Source organism: Diadema antillarum, unplaced genomic scaffold, assembly GCF_040938485.1.
Source record: "Diadema antillarum isolate AM-2024a unplaced genomic scaffold, OU_Dant_1.0 seq00000079_RagTag, whole genome shotgun sequence".
Taxonomy (NCBI): Eukaryota; Metazoa; Echinodermata; class Echinoidea; order Diadematoida; family Diadematidae; genus Diadema; species Diadema antillarum.
The window spans coordinates 4714240-4739687 of record NW_027271172.1 but is presented as its reverse complement, the minus strand read 5'-3'; the positions used below and the strand labels follow the sequence as shown (position 1 = coordinate 4739687).

The 25448-nt window shown below is 40.3% G+C and overlaps 1 protein-coding gene across 1 annotated transcript; it reads left to right on the top strand.

Moving 5' to 3' along the window:
• Positions 1–1168: 1168 nt before the first annotated feature.
• LOC139726113 (monocarboxylate transporter 7-like) lies at positions 1169–24370 on the top strand. The gene is made up of 5 exons (XM_071637192.1): positions 1169–1462; positions 2032–2175; positions 21507–22576; positions 23457–23547; positions 24055–24370. The coding sequence occupies exons 1-5, from the start codon at positions 1234–1236 to the stop codon at positions 24201–24203; spliced, it is 1683 nt and encodes a 560-aa protein (XP_071493293.1). The 5' UTR covers positions 1169–1233; the 3' UTR covers positions 24204–24370.
• Positions 24371–25448: the final 1078 nt, after the last annotated feature.

Below are 25448 nucleotides of genomic sequence, written 5' to 3'. Positions count from 1 at the left end.
CGAGAGTTGATTAGTAAAATCACATTGAGTTTAGATATTGACTATATAACTTGTCGTTTACCGAAACAGTTAGTTTCAAAGGTTGTTAGAGATAACAAATTTGAAACCTGCCCATAGAATATCATTAAAGGGAAGATAAACCCCAAGAACAATGTGGATTGAGTGAAAGCAGCAACATTAGTAGAACACATCAGTGAAGGTTTGAAGAAAATCGGACAATCGATGCAAAAGTTATGAATTTTTTAAGTTTTGGTGTTGGAACCGCTGGATGAGGAGACTACTAGAGGTTATGACGTATGAGTGGACAACAATACCAAGAAAATATAAAGAAAATATTACAAAAATCCATTTTTCATGAAAATGACAAATTCCATCAACTTGATATTGACATATGTTAAGGGTAGCAATTATTCCCCGTGCTTTCTGAAAGCGGTTGGTCCACTGCTCTTTCATAATTCTAGAAAAGTGAATTTTTGTTGAATTTCCCTTATATCTTGTTTGTATTGTTGTCCACTCATACGTCATATCCTCTAGTAGTCTCCTCATCCAGCGGTTCCAACACCAAAACTTTAAAAATTCATAACTTTTGCATCGATTGTCCGATTTTCCTCAAACTTTCACTGATGTGTTCTACTAATGTTACTGCTTTCACTCAATCCACATTGCTCTTGGGGTTTACCTTCCCTTTAAGTCAAGCAATGACGTCATAAAATCTGTTACGACTACCCGCCTTGATCGGCTGTTGTTTATCGTAATCGAGCTAACAATTTTTTTTTTTTTGCCGGAAAAAAAAAGAAAGCAAACACAACGTTGATGTTGTTTTGTGTGCACAAAATGTTAATAAGTTAGAAAACAGGCCAGTCGGTTTTCATGAGAGACAAAATGTCTCTCATGAAAACGCATAAGTGCTACTATAGAATTGTACAAGTTTCGAAAACATCGGGATGCCTTCTCCCAAATTTAAGACAAATTATTATTGGCATAAATGTGGATACAATGTGCATAATTTCGAAGTCGCCGGAAGAGGCCGTGCTAGATTTCATGAGTAGCTTCTGATAATCTTTCGTTACTTTCTAGATGCATGTTCGCTCCCACACTTGTTTCTCTGTTTGTTTGTTTGTCTTCTTCGATTATGTCAGATGCCTACCACATTCACTTTCAGATAACTCTTCCTAGAAACGCCCACCTGTGAGAGGGATCCAAACTTCGAGCCGGTCGTCCGAGACTTCTGTCATGGCGAACGGGACGGAGCACGCGCCCGAGCGCGCAACAGCGTCGATCACCAAATTGGGAGGGCGTGCGTGGGTGGTCATCGTCGCCTTCTTCTTTCTCAGCCTGATCGAGATGGGCGTCATCAAAAGCTTCGGCGTGCTCGTCGACGACATCACTCTACAGCTAGACAAAGATCCGGGCATGATCGGGCTCAGCATAGGACTCTATCATGGCATCGCCTACGCACTTGGTATATAGGCATATCGTTATATAAATGCTATATCATTGAATAAATGGCATATAGTATATAAATATATACTAGAATAAGAAGTTCTAATGAGTTCCTTGATGATGGCCTTTGGAAGATTGTCTCAACATGGCAGATTGTAGAACTGAAATGAACAACCAGTCATGAAAAACGTGCTTGATGCGAATAATATGCCGTAAATACACCCATCATATACCAAGTTTGTGATATCGTAAATATTATCACCTGGAAGGAATGTATCAAGTTATTTCCTTGAGAAGGTAAGAAATATTCCCCATATGCAAAGGGTTCGGTTTGAGCATATCTCGGTGCAGCATTTGGTGTACCTTCTGTCAGGGGAGAGTGTGAAATAGTGGTAATGTGTCTGATTAGAGGAAACATGAAAGATTCTAAGCCGACACTGCCTTTTTTCATTTATTTACTTTTTTTTTTTTGGTGTGTATTTTTATATCCCGAGTTCCTATCTAACTTTTGCTCCGCTTTGCTTTTTATATTCTTGTCACATTTTCATCATGAAATCCTTATACTCTGCATTCTCTGTTACGTAACAGCTCCCTTCATTGCACCCCTGGCGAAGAAGAAGTCCCTCTCCCGGCCGATCATGCTGTGTGGAAGTTTTGTCATGGGCGTCGGTCTCTCTACCGCGTCTGTATCGTCGTCGTTCGCTGGTTTCACCATTGCCTTGTTGATCGCAGGTGAGTCCACAGTATGTCCTTGCATCAGCCGGTTTTCTAATGTAATGTTCAAATTCACAGATACACTGTACCTCTTTTCCCGGGGATCTATTTTTCAGTCAGTTCCACCGACAAACACACTTCAAAACCTGAAATCCGCTTGGCCCTTAGGCCCAAAAAAAAAATTGTTGCATTGGCGTAACCCGCCCGACCCTAAAGATTCCGCCGACCCCATGTTTCTTTATTATTTTTTGCTATCGATATCAAATATCTTGTTGATTGCGATCGCGATCGCAAAAACCCGGAAGTGGAAACGGCTCTGTCTGGGGATATCTACGGAGCCCCTAAGGGGACATGGCAAGAAATATTTTTCCTAAGTCGTTCCGTCTACTTACGTAAATCGTTCCCACGACTTATAAGTCGTTCCCTCGACTTACTATGTCGTTCCCTCGACTTACGTAAGTCGTTCCCACGACTTATAAGTGTTCCCTCGACTTACGTAAGTCGTTCCCACGACTTATAAGTCGTTCCCTCGACTTACGTAAGTCGTTCCCACGACTTATAAGTCGTTCCCTCGACTTACGCATAATCTCATACATGGGCGTAAATCCGGGGGGGGGGGGGATGGGGGGGATATATCCCCCCTGAAATTTGAGAAAAAAATGGAGGAAGCAGAAATGTGATTGTATCAATTTCGGCATATTGCATGACGTTCGTACGCCCGCCTTCAGACAGGTAAAAGAGCTGAACAGCATTCTATCTTGTAGGATAATGTATACATCATTTTCTCAAACGCTCGCTCGCGAAAGTAATATCGACATATGGTATGGTCCAGACGATGACAACGCCAAATAGCATAGGCTTACATGTAAACATGCTATGAAGCGAGCAACTCGGGACCATCTGCAAATTATGTACGAAAACAAACAAACAATAGCAAAAACTATACCGCCATGAACCCCCCCCCCTCCATTTCCTGAATCATTCCTGAAACGATGATGACTCTGATACATCTATGGGCATACCCAGGGATGATCAGGGGCGTCGAATCTAGGGGGGGGGGGGGCAAAGGGCCATTTGCCCCGCCCCTATGGAAATGTTGGGGGCAGACAAATCATTTGTCCCCCAAGCAATTCCCGAGATGAGGACAAATGTCGAACTTTCTTTATGGAAAATTGTACAACTACCGCCAGATTTATGCACCGGATCGCTGAATTGCAATCATAAATATGCAAAAGCTCCGCTACTGGGTCCCTTTCGATAGACTATGTACACTTTTGAGATTGACGTATTTCCTTATATTTCATTAAAGAGCGTACAGCAGATCTTTCACTTACAAAAGTTCCCTCACATATGCAGAGGCGTCGATGGAGGGGGAGGGGGATGGTTCCCCCATAAAAGCATTGGGGACAAACATATCATTTTACTCCTCCTCGTAACTCCCGAGATGTGGAAATGTTTTTACTTTTTTGATAGAAAACTGTCTAAATATTTCACCCAAAGATGGCTGAATTTCAATTCTGAAAATACAAAATCTCCCTCGCGTAAGAGAGGTTAGGCCTAACCCCTCCCATACCCTCCCCGTTCAGTCATTTCTACTTATTACACTTTAGATTGACAGATTTCAAAATGTTTCATCTAAAGTGTGCACCAGGTCTGTTTCTTCAGTTTAAAGAAATGCAAATGTTCCTAGGATGGGAGGAGATATCTAGATACTTTCAATTAACGGAGGGTCCCCCCCCCCCCTAACAATAGTATACACTTCTGGGATTGAAATTTCCCCAAATTACATCATAAATGTGTTTACGAGATATTTTCATCTGAATTCTAAAAATGCAAAAGCACCCTCGTATGCAAGGGCATGTGCCCCCCCCCCCCCACCCCCATCCGCTGGTAAAAAAAAAAAGAAGACTTACTAAAATGGTAATTCAAGGGTTTAGTAAACTGCTTTTCAAATCGACATGAAAGGGTGATCAAGAAATAAGATATTTTTCTGAGATTTCTTTTAACCATAATTAAAGAGGTATATACTGTGAAACATTGTTCAAAAAGCCCGGAGCCGACAAAAGATTGTGATTCACTGGCGTAGCCAGGGGGGGGGGCGATGGGGGCGATCGCCCCCCCTAAGATTTGGACCGGGGATTTGGGAGGCGGAAAAAAAAAATGCGTGTATACTGTATGCATGCACATGAAGCGGGTCTCCTTTGCAACCTTTCATCAAATAAGATATTTATTTGAATATTTCACTCAAAGTGTGCACCAGATCGTTGAATTTCAGTTCAAAATATGCAAAATCTCTCGTGCTTGGGAGGGGGTATCCCCCTCCCAAACCCTCCCCCTCTGTGCCTCTTTCCCTAGCTTAGTACACTTTTTAGATTTACAAAAAAATTATGAATAATTCTGAGTGCACAAGACTTATCACATACCTTCCAAAAACTCAAGGTTCCCTCATGTATAAGGGGAATTTCCCCTTTTAATCGACCCTTTCCTCCCTCGGTCCCCTCCCCCATCAGGTTTTTTTTTTTTTTTTTGATTTCCCAAATGTTGATTCCATCAAATATGCGTATACGAGATATCTCAATTTCAATCTTAAAAAGGCAAAAGCTCCATCGGAAGGGAAAGGTGGAGATAACACTCGTCCACGCCTTCTCCCTGCTCACCCGCCCCTCCTCCCCCCCCCCCCTTCCGCCATAGAAGTAGACTGTGGCTATACCCAGATCGCTTTATTTCAATTCTAAAAACGCAAAAGCTCCGCGAGCGGGAGGCGGAATTCCCCTTCCCCTAAGCTCTACCTCACTAGACTTTATACACTGACACACAGATGGTGCACATTCGGAATAAGAGCTAAATTCCGTGATTTTAACACTTCGATGAAAAAGTATTGCACCAAAAATTTGCACCAGATCGCTGAATTTCAGGTCTGAAAACGCAAAATCCCCTTCGTGTGGGAGGGGATATGCCCCTATCTACAACCTCGTGTGCATGCTTTTTCTGTTTGATTGCTGAACAGACAGCGTTCATGATATTCAGTGTAAGAATTAATACAAGAAGTGTATTTAAATATAGGCAAATTGTTCAATGATAATCTACATCAAAATATACTGCAACCTTAAACAAGTGGGACTGTTTCAACTCGTTAAAACACGCAAAAGCATGCATCAAGTTGCACCATTTGCAACATCAAAATGCAAAAAGTTCTCACCGTGGGAGGGGGTACACCCCCTCCCACACCCTCCCCCTCCTCCTTCGCTCGCTCCGCTCGCTCGGGTTCAGTCGCGTTCATGATATTCAGTGAAAAGAATTAATACAAGAAGATTATTTTAATGATACCATTTTATAGGCAAATTGTTCAATGATAATCTACATCAAAATAAACTGCTACCTTACACTAATGTTACTGTTTCACGTCGATAAAACGTGCAAAAACATGCATCAAACTGCATCATTTGCAACATCAAAATGCAAAAAGTTCTCACCGTGGGAGGGGGGACACCCCCTCCCACACCCTCCCCTCTCCCTTCGCTCGCTCCGCTTGCTCGGGTTCAGTCGCGTTCATGATTTTCAGTGTGAAAAGAATTAATACAAGAAGTGTATTTAAATCATACCATATTATAGGCAAATTGTTCAATGATAATCTACATCAAAATATACTGCTGCCTTACACTAATGTTACTGTTTCACGTCGATAAAACGCGAAAAAACATGCATCAAATTGCACCATTGCAACATCAAAATGCAAAAAGTTCTCACCGTGGGAGGGGGGACACCCCCTCCCACACCCTCCCCCTCCCCCTTCGCTCGCTCCGCTCGCTCGGGTTTAGTCGCGTTCATGATATTCAGTGAAAAGAATTAATACAAGAAGATTATTCAAATTGATACCATTTTAGGTCCTATATGCAAATTGTTCAATAATAATCTACATCAAAATATACTGCTACCTTACACTAATGTTACTGTTTCACGTCGATAAAACGCGCAAAAACATGCATCAAACTGCATCATTTGCAACATCAAAATGCAAAAAGTTCTCACCGTGGGAGGGGGGACACCCCCTCCCACACCCTCCCCTCTCCCTTCGCTCGCTCCGCTTGCTCGGGTTCAGTCGCGTTCATGATATTCAGTGAAAAGAATTAATACAAGAAGTGTATTTAAATCATACCATATTATAGGCAAATTGTTCAATGATAATCTACATCAAAATATACTGCTGCCTTACACTAATGTTACTGTTTCACGTCGATAAAACGCGCAAAAACATGCATCAAATTGCATCATTTGCAACATCAAAATGCTAAAAGTTCTCACCGTGGGAGGGGGGACACCCCCTCCCACACCCTCCCCTCTCCCTTCGCTCGCTCCGCTTGCTCGGGTTCAGTCGCGTTCATGATATTCAGTGAAAAGAATTAATACAAGAAGTGTATTTAAATCATACCATATTATAGGCAAATTGTTCAATGATAATCTACATCAAAATATACTGCAACCTTAAACAAGTGGGACTGTTTCAACTCGTTAAAACACGCAAAAACATGCATCAAGTTGCACCATTTACAACATCAAAATGCAAAAAGTTCTCACCGTGGGAGGGGGTACACCCCCTCCCACACCCTCCCCCTCCTCCTTCGTTCGCTCCGCTCGCTCGGGTTCAGTCGCGTTCATGATATTCAGTGAAAAGAATTAATACAAGAAGATTATTTTTATATACCATTGTATAGGCAAATTGTTCAATAATAATCTACATCAAAATAAACTGCTACCTTACACTAATGTTACTGTTTCACGTCGATAAAACGCGCAAAAACATGCATCAAACTGCATCATTTGCAACATCAAAATGCAAAAAGTTCTCACCGTGGGAGGGGGTCACCCCCTCCCACACCCTCCCCTCCCCCTCGCTCGCTCCGCTTGCTCGGGTTCAGTCGCGTTCATGATATTCAGTGAAAAGAATTAATACAAGAAGTGTATTTGAATTATACCATTTTATAGGCAAATTGTTCAATAATAATCTACATCAAAATAAACTGCTACCTTAAACAAGTGGGACTGTTTCACGTCGATAAAACGCGCAAAAGCATGCATCAAATTGCACCATTTACAACATCAAAATGCAAAAAGTTCTCACCGTGGCAGGGGGGATACCCCCCTCCCACACCCTCCCCCCCCCCCCCTCGCTCGCTCCGCTCGCTCGGGCTCGGTCGCTTCGCTCCCTCGCAGACTAACCGCCCCCCCTAAGATGAAATCCTGGCTACGCCGTTGATTCAGCGTGATTCCTAGTTGGCATTCGGAATATAAGCAGGATGTGCGCAGTGTACTCAGAACATCCGAACGGCAAAAAAGAGTCGCTGCAATTGTAATGTTGCACAATGTAATGTAGAATGTACACCTTTGTACCTTACGCTTCGTTACATCAAACAATCAAAGCTAGATCATTGATTTTGCAGTGTTGCTTTACATACTTGTCTATATTAAAATGTCTTGCATTGTCAATGATAAGACTTGACCTGGGCTATTTCCTAACTTTTTCATGCATATGAAACACACACACACACACAAACACAAACAATAAGGGGATGCTCTAAAGTGCATGCAGATTTTGGACATCCTTCCCCCGCTTGGTCACTTCAACGTCACCTCGCTGGTCATACCTCCCCCAATCATGAACATAAACCGTCACCCTTGACTACCAGTGGCAGATCCGGGGGGGGGGGGGAGGAGCACACCTGGCTCCCCCTTAATTTCCAAAGCGAAAAAATGTAGCTACAAACGGCAGTTTTAGGACTGCAAAATTTTCAAGCTAGCTCGCGGCACTCCTAATGTTGCTGCCAGTAATTGCCAGCAGTTGCGCCCGGTGCGCCCCCACCCCCTTAATTTCCTAAGCGAAAAAATATAGCTACAAACAGCCGTTTTGGGACTGTACAATGTCAAAATTCATGATCGCATTCATGATTTATCTAAATGATACCATTTTATAGGCAAAATTTTGTTCAATAATAATACATAAAATGTACTGCTACCTTAAACATGTTGGACTGTTTCAAGTCGATAAAACACGCAAAAAATGCATCAAATTGCACCATTTACAACTCTGCAAAAAGTTCTCACTGTGGGAGGGGGAAACCCCCCTCCCACACCCTCCCCCCTTGCTCGCATCGCTCCCTCGCATCTAACCGCTCCTCCTAAGCTCAAATCCTGGCTACGCCGGTGATAGGCCCCACTATTTAGTAGGCCTTCAGAGTGATGTCGCACAGGCGGACCAAGAGCTAAAATACCACCATGTAGTCATTCAATTATCTATGAATATTTCTTTTTCTTACTTGTTTTATGATAGGAAAAAAATCCCAAATCTCACCAAAAGTGTGCACCAGATCGCTGAATTTCAGGTCTGAAAATGCCAAATTTTCCTCGTGTGGGAGGGGGATACCCCCCTCCCACACCCTCCAACCGCTAGGCCGCTCCGCTCCCTCGCACAGATATTCAAACTCAAAGTCCCTCCCCCACCCCCATCATTAAAACGGAACGATGCCCCTGGGATGATTGCTTTATTGACTTAAATAAAAAAATTGAAGAATACAATCAATAGCTACAGGAAAATATCCACTGCGTTATTACATACAAAGAAATGGATATCCATATTAGCATTTTATTGAATTTATTTGGGCATTATTCACGTTTTTGAAAGGGGGGGGTGGCAAAATCACCTGTCAATCAAGAAGAAAGAACAACACAAGACAAGAGAAACAACAGCAAAAAAAGTCTTCATACTTTTAAGGTCTGATTTTCCGCCGAAAGTCGGCTGACAACCAAAAACAAACAGGCAAACAAACAAACAAACAAAAACAAGAACAAAAAGTCTTCATATTTTTGCTACCACTTCCCTCCCACTTTGCATGGAAAAGAGTGGGACATTGATCCCTGTACATAAAGTGTGTGTGTGTGTGGGGGGGGGGGGGGGGTTAAGCTTCCCCCCCCCCCCCCCCCCAAGGGCTGCGCCGGTCCGATTATGGGCTTGTAATCGTGGTGATGGTGACTATCGCCGATCATCCCCCCCCCCCCCTGCTGCCCTCTAGTGGTTTGTAATTCAACAAATTAAGGACTTGAATAAGAAAAACTTCACATGAAGGTAGTATTTCCTTTCAAACTTACGGAGATTACATTATAAAGATGAAATAAGGAATAATACACAACTAAGCGTGAAAATGTCCAAATGTAGGACAGGAGGCTGGAGTTCATTTTCCCGAAATTTAGTTATAAATTAGATTGGCTTGGATTATACAGCTATTGTGCCTGTCTGAATAAAAGAATCCATTCAAGTATTCTATTGATATCCCCACAATTGAAAAGAAAGCTATTAATTAAATGACTGAGCTTCAACCAACCTTGAATTAAACGACACAAAGTTCTCTGTCAACCACGACCTTTCAGTTCTTATCACTGTGTACAGGAAACCAACCCACACTGACTCCTATTTGAACTTCGATTCGGATCATCCACTTAACACAAAGGAGGGAGTTGCTAGATCTTTGTATTTGAGAGCTCGAAATGTAACCTCTGACAATGATGCACTACAGAGTGAATTCCACCATATTGACAAGGCCCTTGCAGCATGTGGATACCCAGCTTGGATGAGACAAAAAGCCAAGGACAAAACAAGAACTAAGTCACCCACAAAGGGAAGAAAGGAGACTAGCAATAGGGTAGTCCTCCCCTTCGTAAACACGATATCCTCCCGTCTGAAAAGAGCATTCCACAGCAAGGACGTTGATATTGCATTCAAGAGCTCTAATACCCTGAGAAGTAGACTAGTCCATGCTAAATACAAAGTCCCAAGGCAAATAAGGTCAGGCATTGTATATAAGATCACTTGTGCTGATCGCCATGATTGTTACATCGGGGAAACCAGCAGAACCTTGAACGAGAGACTCAAGGAACACAAAAGGGCACTGAGACTAAACAATCCATCACACTCGGCGATAGCTGAGCACTCTTACAACACAGGACACAACATAGAATGGGATGAGGCGCGTATCATTGACTTTGAAAGCAACTGGTTGAAAAGAAAAATAAAGGAAGCACTTTGGATCAGAAGGGTCAATCCAGCTCTCAACAGAGACTCGGGCTATACCCTTTCACCAATCTATGGTCCAGTGATTAATAAAGACAGGCAACGGCAGCAAGACAACATTCCACTGCATAAGGCTTGAGAAAGTCCTCATGAGAGGACGAAAGCTTGCCCTCTTCAATTCAAGGTTGGTTGAAGCTCAGTCATTTGATTATTCATCATCCCCAGCCGATGAAAGTTTTTAGTATCAAGAAAGCTATTGTATGGGGGGGGGGGGGGTGGAGGAAGAGCTCCCCCAGTTTCGGGGGCAACATCCACAATACTATTCTTAACGTGCATATATAGGTATCAACATACAATATCTTATAATAATGTTTTCATTTCATTTACGTTGTACAGCACCTAAATCATCTCTAAGCATTTTACAGCTTTACGGAAGTTTGCGAATGTGTAAAGGTCATTTGAGAATAATGCCATTTACTTATCAACTTCAAAATGGAGAGAATCCTCAGGCATGCTCCACCAAAAATGTGAAGCTATGCTAGGTTGAATACCTGATGGAACGTACATGTGAAATTGATTCATCAACATTGTTTGACAAAGCAGATCCTCTTTATGGTGATTAGAAAGATGGCACATGAATCCTTCAGCAAAAAAAAAAAAAACAAAAAAAAAAACACCTTTTCATGTTTACAAGTCTGTGGTGCAGGGTCATTGTAGACATGCACTAACTCTGTAAACTGGCAAATTATTGATACTCCAGTAACTAGATTCATTACAATTCCTGCACTTGCAAAATCCACCTTTCCAACTCTTTGGGGAGCGTGCTGGCCAGAAATTCATCTTTCAGGGGCATGCGTACCAAATCGGGTGCTGTTCGTTATTCCGAAGGTTCGTTAATCCGAACACACAAATTACCTCTTCCTAGAGGTTCTTTTAAAGTCATGAAATTCTTCCGTCGAGATGTTTTCATTGCAACTGATTGACAAATTGCCCTACATCGACGTAAATAAGCCCTGAATTGATCAGTGTTTTTAGTAGTAGCCATGATAAAAATCATGGGCGCAAATACTCGAGCAGGATCCGCGAACATATGACCTCCTGATCACCGGACAGGCGTTATTATCTTATAGACCACCGAGCTTTCGCCCGACAGCAAGTGTTCGTTCTAAAACACTGATCGAAAAGATGCTTCTTGCTAATCAATTGCAACTTTGCAATAGACTCAGGGATAAAAGTTGCAAATTTTGCAATAGATTGCAAATTTCATAATTGCGGCTGCTTATATAAATGCTTGGGGACAAATTCCCAAATTTGTTTATTTCTTGTAAAAAAAAAGAAGAAAATGTTCCGTACAAATGACATTTTAATGAAATGTGTGATTGTGGTAGGTCGGACGGTCCGTTGCAAATCTTGCGTCGTGAACTCCTTCGACAGTTTCGAAGCAATTTCGATGAAACTGGTTACATGATGACATTGAGATGAAGATATGCAAGACATGTTTTTTGTTTTGTCGGAGTAAGCGTTGCCATGGTAACCACAATTTTCCAAAAACTTTGTGGAGAGTACTTCAACAGTATTTGAGCAATTTATTTCAAATTTGGTATGTATAATGATCTATAGGTGTATGTGTTTGTATCCTACAAGGCGTTGCCATGGTAACGACATATTTTCGTGAAAAATCTTGTGGAGTGAACTACTTCCACAATTTTGAGGCAATTGAACTTAAACATGGTGTACATGATGACATTAAGGTGTAAATATGCAAGACATTATTTTTTTGTCCGTTTGTTCGTTTGTCGGAGAAAGCTTTGCCATGGTAACCACAATTTCCCCCAAACATTGTGGAGTGAACTATTTCCAGTGTTTAAGTAATTTATTTCAAACTCAGTATGTAGGGCCTACAATGATCTATAGGTGTAGTTATGCAAGACGCTGTGGGTGTGTTTGTACCTCACGTGTTGCCACGGTTACTGCAGCAGCCAAACTCACCAGGTACTCACAAGGTACTACACACATGTATACAGACAGACAGACACACACACACACACACACACACACATAGCAAAGTCAGTGCAAATTTGTGCTGGACACATTTTTCAAGAGTACAGTTGAAATTCTATTGCAATGGAAACAACACACTTTGACCGTGAAATCAGGTTTAAAAATGTAGATTTAAATTCATCTGCAGTTCTTAGGAAATTCAGAAGAAATTTTGGCACATGTCAGGATGGTAACTTAGAGCTGCACAAGAAGTATTTTTAAGTAGCTGTAAGCACTAGAAGGACATTTTTTTTTTCAATTTAGATGTGAATTATGAATATGATGCATTAGATGCTATACATAATACACCATACCACACTAAAATTAAGCTACTGTATACTCTCAATATTCTGCAAGGTATTTATCTTCATGAATTTCCCAAGACAGCTGCTACATGTATCCATGAATTTATAAACACACAAAAATATCAACTCTGACACTGACATGAGAAGGCATCTGCATACATATACACTGTATTTGTACATTCAGTACTGTGCACCCCACAATCATGAATTTAACTACTTGCACAATTGTCTCAAAGTCTTGATAAATACTTGCTAAATATTTGGCGTATAGAGCATTGCATATTAAGCTTGCTCCTCAACTACCCCCCCCCCACCCCATCATATTAGATGATGGGCGATTAATGACAAGACATGATGGAGACACAACACACACTCTCTCTTTACAGGTTTGTCCAAAATAGATACATGTACTTGTATTGTTTTCATAATGCTGAATGCTCTTATGCAATGTACACTATTTACCAAGAACAAGACAGTGTGCACTTTCACAGATATGTAGGACCCCTACATTGTACCTCTTTTCTTTGATATAGCTACGAGTATGAAAAGGCAGTTAATGAGAATGCACACCTTGCTGAGTACAGCAGAGCCATGATCATACACTCCTCATAATATGAAACACTGGTTACACCTACAAAAGAATAAGGGGTGAGTAAATCAAAGTGTTACATATTGTTATGATACTTAACATTTAACTACTAAAAAAAATTACTAGTTTCAATAGTTCATTACTGCTGATAATCCGTATATCAATACAACCAGGTATACAGTTAGCTTATCTACATGTAACTTATCTGCATTTGTATACTTGTGCTGTGATCTACCAATACAAACATGCCTTTATTAAGTTTATGGTAACCAAATGTTACACTGAAAAATAGTTCCAACATGCAGAACTGTTGATTTTGCTCAAAAGTGTATGCAAAAATGAATGCCCTAGAAATGTGTACAATCATGCTACAATACCACAATGTCATTTGGGAAACAACATATTAACAAAAAATAGATTTGCCATTTTGTTCCCTATATAACTTTGTACAACTGATTAGTAATCTAATCTGCAGTTTGGTCCACAGCAGTATCTACTGATCCTTTATGCTAGTGTGAAACAGACGCAGCTTGTTGGAAAATATGGTTTACTACGTATCTCTTAACTACCTGAAGGAGCCACCCCTGGACCCATGAATGCAATAAATAAGTGGTTTATTTGCTGATAAATCAAATTCAGTGCCATCTTGCCACAGCACAGGTTCATCTGCCCCCAGGTGGTGCTTTACAATGAACAAGATCAACATCATCATAATTTTAACCAGTACTTATCTAAGAACTTTTTTTTTTGACCACCGAGAAACATGAAATGTTTCGCAATACATGTATACCTTGGCAGTTTTGAGTTCAACGATGTTCATTATTACAACAGTGAAGGATGATGATGTGTCTCATTATCCGTGCTAATACTGCAAAATAAATGAATTTCATCAGGGGCGAAATATCCAGAGGACTCTTCAATATCTTTGAAAAGCACAATGTGCTATTATTGTAATCATCACACTTGGATGAATTTGATGTAGCCGAGATTGTTACTGCCCATGCACTTGTTAAAGCTCTGAAACACTGCTTGCTTCGTGTTTCCCTTGCTTTGTACGGGTGATGACCTCAGCCTGATGAAATGTGTTTAACAAATCAGCGCCTTGTTCTGTTTGCACTTTTCCTCATTGTTGACAGCGAGCTGCTCACCCTTTGCAGTGTATACCATCTCCTGACGTCAAGTTTGGCCTGTCTGCCCTCAGCTGCCATTCCCCCTGATTGAAAATAGTTATACCTATAGATACATGAGTGCAGCTCTGAAACACTGCTTCATTTCATTTCATTTCATTTTCATTTCATTTATTTCCAAATTCTCATTAAAATACATGTGACAAAGAACAAGGTGAAGATAATAACATTACATTCGGTAATAGTATACATGTACAAGAAAAACAAGAACAATGAAGAAAAAAAAATTGAGAAAAACAAAGAGGAAATTCTAAGAGAGAAAATGGAGGAGCCAGCAGAGGCCATTGGCTTTTCTACGGCTGGACTCCCACTTGAGATTTTTTTTTTTTGTACATTATAAGATACACTTAAATGGAGGGGAAAAAAGACGATTAAAAAACAAGAAAAATAAAAACAGGCAAACTACGTGTGAAAATATGTAGAAAAAAATACACATTGCAGACATCATATGTACGTTGTCTGATTAAATTTCTGGAGAAACTTCAATTATAACTATTCAACAAATATATTTTATTTTATATTTTTTTTTTTGCTTGCTTCATGTTTCCCTTGCTTTTTAAGGGTGATGACCTCAGCCTGATGAAATGTGTTCAAAAAATCAGCGCCTTGTTTTGTTTGCACTTTTCCTCATTGTTGACAGCGAGCTGCTCACCCTTTGCAGTGTATACCACCTCCTGACGTCAAGTTTGGCCTGTCTGCCCTCAGCTGCCATTCCCCTTGATTGAAAATAGTTATACCTATAGATACATGAGTGCAGCTCTGAAACACTGCTTGCTTCATGTTTCCCTTGCTTTTTAAGGGTGATGACCTCAGCCTGATGAAATGTGTTCAAAAAATTAGCGCCTTGTTCTGTTTGCACTTTTCCTCATTGTTGACAGCGAGCTGCCCATCCTTTGCAGTGTATACCATCTCCTGACGTCAAGTTTGGCCTATCTGCCCTCAGCTGCCATTCCCCTTGATTCACAGAAGTTATACCTATACATGATATAAGAAATATTGAAGGAATAAGCAATTGAAAATAAAAATGGCAACATTGCACTCAAAAAGCCATTTTGTGGAGATCTAAAAGGTGTTTTGTATAAAGGTATGATGGTGCCAATATCTTCATTTAAAAATGAGGGAAATTTCACATAACAATCAGTATTAAGATACTGATGAGTATTACATGCAACTTCATGCGCCAAAATTACACAATGTACCTGAATCATGAAGGCCTGTACTTCTGTCAGGACATGTAGAGCATTTTCAGTTTTCAGAGGGCTTTATGAAGAAATTTGAATGTCCAAACTCTTTAGTAAACACAATATAAGCTATTACTGTACTAAACACTCCTTTCATTATTGGTAAATTTGTGTTATGTAGATTTCATTGCATCATTTTTGCTTACAATCTTGAATGAACTGCTGTGAAGTCTTCTTTATTCATAAACTATGCCATGCTGTACATTTTCTTGTTCAGTAAAATAAAGTCACAGATGTACAAGTATCCTCAAATGAGAAGTCATATAAGAAGTTATCCTAAAACAATACAGACCGATTCCAACAAATCAATCTATAAGGGCAATTCCGCAGTTAGGTGGACATGACATGGATAAAAGAAATGTGCCTCTTTATCTTACTCCTTGATTTAGGTATCAACTAATGCCATGGATGTTCATCAATCATTAAGGTCTTTCAAATTCAGTAGATTTTATTTTTCGTATTCATTGATTTTGCGAGATCTAAAACCATCATCTAAAATGTACATGTGGGACTGGGGATGCTGAAATTCACTTAAATGCAAATTACATGGGGTTCCTTTGAAATTTTCTCCTCAGAGCTTTGCTAAAGGGTAAAAGATGAATACATTTAAATACTGCAGAAGTCATGTGACATTTTGTCAATTACAAAAGGGTGAAATGACCTGCGGAATTACTCCGGACAAATGTAACGTTACTAACCCTAACGTTACTAACCATGCTTTTGGGGGTCTAACTAAAAAATTATCGGTGGAACTGCTAAAAAAAATTTGCATGAAAATTTGTCATGATGCAATAATTGAAATTAATGCAACACTTTGTTTGAAGTAACTTGAATTTTTGCACACTTTTTGTTACAAGACATTGATTTTTTTGTCATGTCCTTTTTTCGTAACGTTACTAACCAGCCCTTTAAGTTGCCATAGCAATTCTAATATTTCTTGGATTGTATTCATTCTTTTCTGTATCATAAACATGGGAAGGATGAATATGTTTTTGACATAATTTTGACTTGAAATGAATAAATGGTAATTTTGTAGTAAAAACAAATATCTAAATTTGTTCAAATGTAACGTTACTAACCGCGGAATTGCCCATAAACATTTCAAGCTGTGAGGTCCTTAACTTTTCATTCTCTCTCTATAACTAGAAATAATTGTACAATTTACAATGTTCACTTACTGTCTGTGTGCACTAGCTGGAATTCTTATGCTGGTATGAGTCTCGGCCATGAAGAAACATGTTTTTTTCCCCTCTTTTTCTTCCTTTGCCTGTTGATAAAATAGCTAAAATTGTCTTATCATGCAGTACAAAAGAGGAATGAGAATTTGCAAACAATCAATGTAGGAACAAAATGGACAGTTGATGTTTAGAAGCAGACACTTTTTTCTCAATATTACCATAATGTAAGAACATTCTTTGAACTGCTTTCATATAATCCCCTCTGTAACAATTGAACACTCTATACAGTCATTCACCTTGCATATTAAAGTCAAATGATCACCAAAGTCTACAATCTTTTCACATCCTTTTCCCTTTATATTCTATTAAATTTGATCCCTAAAAAGCCAAAAAAATTTTTGAAGCCGAATCTATTTCTTTAGTCCAAATAAATTCGACTTAGGCACGGTTGACTGTACATCAATCCATCAGCCCCCACTCATATTCATATGCAGACATGTACAAAAATCTATTTTTGAAATACTTTATATACATTGTACATCCTATATCCATCAGGCCCTCATGTGCCCTGCCTATTGCAAGCACTCTCCTCTCACGTTTCTTCATCCCCTAAATCCAGAGGTCACCATGACTTGGGGCTTGAGTAGGCCTACATACAACTACACTATAGGTTGGCACACACCTTTTATTGAAAGTAGTAGAGTAGGCCTACTATGCAAACTCTGGTATCAAATTGGTAAGTGTCCGGATACCATTTGTTTTGATGCATTTTAACAAGGACTATTTGTTCTTTCCACAAACAAAAGAGCATAAAGAAGTCAGTTTGTTGTACTCATAGATATGACTCCATCAAGTAAATCACTGGAAATCCAGGCCATTGTAGCTTTCAACGAATACCCCTTCAACCACTTGTTTTCAACAAAAGCACTGATAAATATTTTTGCCTGGATATCCTACAGTCAGTTTGCTGATCTTATCGAACGCTTCTTGTCTGAAATGCCAGACATGGTGGCTATAGTCAGTATATACCTACACACTGTATTACAAAACTTAAGGTTTTACTGGCAATGTCTAATACACTTTAACACCACAGTACTATCATTGCATCTCTGATCACTTTCAGCTACTTGCTATGGATATGATTCAATTTCTCTTCCCTCCCCCCCCCCACCAAAAAAAAAACAACAACAACAACAAACAGATGTATACTTGGCATTTGTTCATTGTTAAAGTCCTAGCTTTTCATTGATCCAGCAAGTCAACACTGAATTCTAAGATTTCAATTGATCCTTCAAAAAATTAAGCAAGCTTTCGTGTCGCATGGACAGTATATAATTACGAAATAACTAGCCTACACCATGATCTGTAGGGCCTATACAATCATGTACAGGAGGGGAATGAGGCCACGGGGTGGGGTAGGCCTATGTATATGGTAGTAATTAACTAGGTACCGGTAGGCCCTATGTACCAGGTAATTATCCTTTATAGGCGTAGCTAGCCGTAGCCCTTTAGCAGTAGGCCTAGCAAATCACGGTACGGATCACCATGCACCAGCACTCCACCGTGGCTCCTGAATCCTGCTTGAAAGTAGCGGTTTTTGACAATGAACATTATTTTAACGTCCTTTTCACACTTTCATACTTCCAGAAAGTCTGGTTGATATCGATCTTTTTCCGATTTTCTTTTTTCTTTCAAAGCTAGCCTATACTGTACTAGACATAGAGCCCTGGCAGCAGAAAAAAAAAAAGGAGCTTGCCAATGCAACAACAAAAATGCCAACACAAAAAGCTATGTGTGGGACTATTATAGATGAACTGTGTGCCCACAGAGTGTTCGCGACGGCCACAACTTTGTCAGTTCTAGGAAACACATCTTTCTCATTTTCACGAAAATTCCTATAAAAAGTAAGTCTAAGGAACTAGCTCTTTTTCAATACAAGACAAAATGAGCAAATAATGGGATCAAAATCGACAATTTTTTAACTTACCCCGTTTTGAATCTCCAGCGATCGCACAGCAGACCTCAACCACAGGAGAGACACAACACATTGAGCTATGGAGCATCTTTATGCATGAATTAGTAAGTCGAGGGAACGACTTACGTAAGTCGAGGGAACGACTTGTAAGTCGAGGAAACGACTTACGTAAGTCGAGGGAACAACTTAGTAAGTCGTGGGAACGACTTACGTAAGTCGAGGGAACGACTTAGTAAGTCGTGGGAACGACTTAGTAAGTCGAGGGAACGACTTAGGAAAAATATTTCTTGCCATGTCCCCTTACGGGCTCCGTACTACATCGGATGTACGAGGGAGAGATCTAGCGCCTCGCATAGCCTCGCTTGATCAGTACGTGGTCTGTTTCCAACACGGACGCGTACTCTAACAAGATTTATTCAGTGTATACTTAGCATTCAGACTGAGATGTATTGTGCACAGTTTTGCCACAGGTTTCTTGTGTGGACAACTTACACGAATCTGTATGTGGGACTGTAATAGAGATCGCCGTGTGCGATGAAAAGATCGTACATATGGGTCAATTTGCATCTATCTTATCTAAGTCAAAATAGTAAAATATGAAGTGAAAACATTCGGGATAGGGATTTCAACATCTTTACATTCTGTGAAGGGGTATAATTCCAGTAATATCGGCCTCATAAATGATTTGTAGAATAGATGAACACAACACATTCGGTGCAGCAGTTGTAACTGTTTACTGAGCTGAGCTCGAGTTTTACACGTAAAATGCAGGTAGGAAAAAAAAACGCCCGCCCGACCCTATTTGAAAATCTCATGTTACGCCAATACAACTTTTTTTTTTGGCCTTATTAGTCGTTGATATACTGAGCAATCCCCGGTCAAGGCTTTTGTAACTGTCAATACAATGTAGCAGTCTTTGCAATAAAGATGTGAGTAAACTTGTATGAGTTTATTTTTCGCGAGTCACACTACTGACCAAAGATAAATGGGTACCTGGGAACGCTATAAGACTACTGACCCGAGATAAATCATTTAATGTGACAAGCGCTTTCATAAGACTGATAAAGCGGAAAGACTCCCCTATGAAAGATATCTATGGATGCTCAGGGTAAAAAGGATGTTGCATGCATAAACTACATTTTAAGATATAGAAGTCATAAGCGAACAAAATATCTATCTGACCATGGAGTACAAGCGTAGAAACCGTTACAGTTGTATTAGTCATCTGTTCTTAACCACCGTGTCCCTCTCAACCCAGGTGTATAAATGCGCACCTGGGAGGTAATAATAATGGCAGGGTCCTCTCACATGGTAGAGCAATATTGGCAAGACAGAAGAGGCCACCCCGGATAAAGAAGATCGTAAATAAGTATTACAAAGTACCATTAAACTAGTTCATAAGTAATAAAATCCTCGTTTGAGTCAAAAGTCAATGTGAGAGTAAAAAAAAACAAAATCACCTTTGACTCAAAGAATGCTTCCTCTTTCCCAAGCGTGGCTGGGTTCGGAAACGATTGTAACTCCAGACGGAAGAGTAACTTCCGTCTGTTCCGTAAATTTAACGAAAGTTTCAAGATTGAGCAGGCTGTTACACACAGAAGTAAGGTGAAAGAGGTCAAATTAGTCGTCGGTAATCATGAATAGTACAGGCAAAAATACAAATCTGTAGATAATTATGAAGAATCATTTCTCTCTTCCACTCTTTGTACGAGTAGTAACCATGCAGAGTCAAATGAGAGGACAAGGACAATATATGAATCCAAAACTCTAAACAGAGAAAGAAAATTCTCACTATGAGTATTACTCGCAAATTCACCTGTCGTTCTCAATATTTCACTTGATACTACAGAAACTTGAAGCATGATAATTCCTCCGATTTCCATTCAAGATTGGCGTCGTGTTTACGTGCGCGCGCGCACAAACACACACGTACACACACAAACTCACACTCACACTCACATTCACACTCACACTCACACTCACACTCGAACTCACACTCAAACACACACACTCACACTCATACACAGGAGTTATACGCATGACGCTATTCTATGGTTGAGGTTTGGGAATATGCCATTACATCTTTTTAAGATAGAAGATACTCGAAAGCAATATGAATTCATCGATGCTCTCAGCTCTATTTCTAAAAAAAAAAAATGTTGAATGATCTGCTGATCTGAATCTGATTTAAAAGATGACGGTTATGATAGATTTTCTATTCTTTTGTATTGGTTTATTTTAGTTATTTTTCATTTCCTGGTGGGGCATGTGTTTCCTTGAAAATTAGCTTGTAGGCATGCAAACAGTCGACATACAAATGTTCCTCATTTTCATATCGGTAAAATATTCATTCGAGTCGTCATAGCACCCATGTTTTAATGACAATGATAATAAGGTCTTCTTTATCCAGGGTAGCTTCTTTAGTAGCTTCTTTAGTGTTGCCACTGTTCTACCAAAAAACAAAGATGAAAAAAAACACCTAATTCAAGTATTAATCATCTGCTGATATAGAATTAGGAAATAGTAATGGCAAATTTAGAAGAGCCTGATTTGTTCATCAGAAATGTAAATATGCCACGAAGTTGTCAGTGTATGTCTTGCTTTTGCCAATCGTATCTGACTTGTGATTTCCGTTTTAATGCCTTCTCTTCGATGGGTGCCTGAGGTAATTTGTTTGGGGTTTTGGTCGTTCTTTCGTCCGTCCGTTCATCCGTCCGTCTATTCTAACATCTCGTTTTATTGTCATTACCATGTCGTTGTTCATTTCTTCTGCAGGTGTTGGATTTTCGGTTGTCTCCATGCTCAGTGTCGTTGCATTCAGCCAACACTTCGACAAACACTTCGCTCTGGCATTTGGCATCAGTGACATGGGAAGTGCCCTGAGCATGGTGTTGCCCCTGGTAACGGAGGTCCTCCTGGAGGCTTACGGCTGGAGAGGAGCGATCCTCCTGCTTGGGGGTATAGCCCTAAACACCGTCATGCTATGTGCTCTACTAAGGCATCCAGAAACTATACAGAAATTCAGGAGGGCAGCTACCGCCCTATACGCACCGATTGGCGACAAATGCGAAGTGGTTACAGCAAACTATTTGGAAGCTCCTCTGCGGAAAGAGAATGTTCTGCATTCGTCAACCATTGGAGTAGGATCAGTTAACGTGGAGTACCTCGACATCCAAAGACGCTTCGCATCTTGGCCTAATCTTCTCCTTGCAAGAGATGTAAACGATCTCTCGGGCGGAGGCAGTGTCGCCAATGTCGCATGTCTTCAATTTCGTCAACCGAAAGAAGAAAAAGATGATCCACCTAGGGGAACAGAGAGTGAGGGAGACGGGAAAACGCAGGAGCGTCCTACTATCAATGATGACTATACTGAAGCGCCCTCTGTGGTTCATGGGAGCCGCAGCGATTCTACAAGGCGTAAACTGTTTTGCACTTTTCTCCGTCCACTCCGCTGGCTGTGGTCATCGCTGGACTTGTCACTATGTCGCGACGAACCGTACATGAACTTCATTTTCCTAATCACCTTTCTGTACGGAATGATATCTACGGCCTGGTACATCTTCCTCCTCCCCCACACGGTTGCCAAGGACATCGACCTCTCCCGTGCCGTTCTACTCTCGCTGTTCGCCGGCAGTGGCGACACCATCGGTCGCTTCGGCCAGGGACCGTTGGTACATCGCGGCTTCGTGACCTCAATAGGTCTGTTCATGATTTTGGCTCTTCTCAACAGCGTGGTTTTGTTTGTGGATCCCCTTCTCGCTTCCTTCGAGGTCCTTGCTGTAGCAGCTTTCATGAATGGGATCTTTTTCGGTATGCAGACTGTTCTTACAATGATAATGCTGAAGGTGAGTGGCTTTTTGAAGTTTTGCATTTTCTATGTTAAAGGCGTCCATATTGAAGATATGGCGGACCAATCTCCTTTGATGCCTGTGTAGGTGAAAGAATATCTAGATTTTGTTGTTGATTTCTTTGTATCTGCAGAGGTGCAAGCTTCCTGATTCTGCAGGTAGCTCCCTAATATATTAACTAATTCTGTATGTTCTGACCAAAGAATAAAAAAGCCTCCCTGAGTAGGAAATAACTGTTGCCTGTTGAAATACGTGTATCATGCAAGTGTGCTTCCCTCAAAGCTCTCTGGAACATCATTAATTTTGGTGTGTGACTGTTGGCAGTCATGACAACATTATCTGATAACGAGATTGACGAGGACGTACTTTGTCACTGTGAAAACGACTTACACTCTCCTCAAAGTTTTTCATAAACAAGTGGAAATGATTGAATTTTTGACGAAACTGAAAAATGTGATGGATTTTCCAGCCCCAGTGTGTCGGGTTGTTCTAATTCATTCTTAAGATATGAATGTTGCTCTTAGTCCGATACTTATTGTGCAATTTGGGCACAATTCTTTGTTAGGTATGTTGTAACCATTAGTTTAGATGAAAGGTTATCAGTGTTTTTGTTTTTTGTTTTATTTTTTCATTTTTTCTTTGAACACGGAAGGATCTCCCGTAACAAAAACTAGCTGCCAGAAGGCTCCTATCTTTCTTTGACATTATAGTTTCCAATATTGGATATCGGTCCTTTGTTTCCATGAAATAAAGCCATATCTCACCCTGTTTAGCCACCAGCTTGCTTTTATTTTTTACTTAAACCTGAGAGCAGCTTTGATTTGCGTATTTTTCTTCCTCTTTGTTTTCTTTCTCTTTTATTACTCCTTCCATATAGGACAACATCCACCCCTCGCGTTTCCCAACCGTCTACGGGCTAAGCTGCCTTGCCTACGGCTGCTCCGAACCCGTTGGAGGATTTGCCGCAGGTAAGCTAAGCAAAATATCAATCCAGAGAAGAAAGTGCGTATACGAGTTACACAAAATTGAAGAATAAGCATGAAGTAGTATAGAAATGAAATAGAGTTAGAGATTCTAGTTATTGTACTGCACTATATTGTTCTCTCTTCCTTCTTCCCTGTGAATTGAGCACCCAGAAACTCAGACAGAAGAGTAGTAATTAGCTCTTCGTAAGAACCAGATATAACCACGTTATCCATGGTGGAAATCAGGAATGTAAACACTAATTTGTTGCCTTCATTTTCGTCATTGTCGCAATCTTCATTCATAATTCTTATCATCAGTACAACTTCAACAAGGACAGTAGAAGTATTAGAGACAGAGTGATGTAGATGACAAGCAAGTGACGAGTACATTCAATTGAGACGCATCTCCCCTGGGAAAAGTGACTACAAATTTCATTTGACTTCTTTGGAACACGCATAAACGTCCTCATGTATTTAAAATGTACCCATATACTTACATCATTTCAATAGGGTACATTGCGTCGAAGTTCGGCTACGACATCACGTTTGTGTTTCTCGGTGGACTGTCGGTCGCCACTTCGCTGCTGCTGGCTCCTTCCTACTGGCACTACTGTAGAAGACGCAAAAATGACCAAGGAACCAGCGAAACAACTTCCTAATCTCTTTCCCAAGACTCAAGTTGAACTTTGTTTTAATGTATTTAAAAACATATAATATTGTCAAGTTCTGGGACTGTGGGTTGAGTAGATGTGTATAAGAGTACAGTATAATGCGTCGTCTTGCCTCAAAGTTAAGACGTATGACCTATGTATACGTAGAATGCATGCGCAGCAACAACGCCATGTTTTTCTCTAAATGCATGGCTCAGTTAACGAAGAAATAAAAAAAGACGTGAAGCTTCGGTGTTTTGACACTTGTATGTTGAGGAGAATATAGGAATAAAAGTTTGTTGTTGTTTTTTTTTTTCATTTCGTGGTCTAAAGTATGTGATAGATCTGTTAGCATTTTCTTGCCAAAAGTAATACCCTTTCTGTGATGGGATTGTAGTCTGCTTGTCACGTTATATTGCTACTGCTCCTCGATGGACTATACTGACATTGCTGTCTCTGCATGCTGCTGCTGCTGCTGACTATTTTTGTACTGGTTCTATCTCTATAAACGTAGAAGACTAAAGGAGAGAGGGGCATCGAAGAGATCTTACGTTAGAGCCTGGGTGAGACCTCAAGCCAATTATGCATTTTTAAAAATAATCTAAAAACAACATTTTTGCAATGTTAGATTCCACATGTCTGTAAGCGTCATGTTTCCGTTATTCGTGGTAGATATTTATCACACAACCATGGAAATTGGTTGAGTGGGGTTGTGCTACTTCCTGCTAGTGCAACCCATATATTACCGAGTAGAGCCACTATCCACTCCATGCAGCGCATGCCGTGTGCAGTGCAGCATTACAATGCTGCATGCACAGCACAGTGCTTTTGCAGTGCAGACGCTCGCGATTGCCGCTACGCTCAGCACCCTAGCCTCATTGCAAAGGCGATTGCGATATCAATTTATAACTATATAAATACTCGTTGTTGTTTTTTACAAAAAAAGTGACGTCAGATAATTATTCAGGTGATGCAAGCCTTATCAGTTATTACTATTGACGAATTATTTTCAGTCACATGAGAAGTTTTCGGCCAATGCAACTCCGACAATTTCATGATGTAGGATAGTCGCCTATAACATGCAATATACACAGTATCCATTAGATGTTGTGTAGGCTCACACAAGCGTCGAGGCATCCGAAAACGTGAGATACATAATGATATTGTGAGACTAAGTATCCGTGCATTTTATGAAGGAAAGCTGTCATATCAAAATCAGAATGCTATTTTGTTCTTTTCGTGTGACAAATGAAT

What these genes read in the sequence shown, in the direction of transcription:
- LOC139726113 (XM_071637192.1), top strand. Translation starts at nt 1,234, where the DNA reads ATGGCGAACGGGACGGAGCACGCGCCCGAGCGCGCAACAGCGTCGATC. An exon ending in TGGCATCGCCTACGCACTTG is followed by an intron (nt 1,463 to 2,031) that starts GTATATAGGCAT and finishes GTTACGTAACAG; the next exon opens with CTCCCTTCATTGCACCCCTG. An exon ending in TTACAATGATAATGCTGAAG is followed by an intron (nt 22,577 to 23,456) that starts GTGAGTGGCTTT and finishes CCTTCCATATAG; the next exon opens with GACAACATCCACCCCTCGCG.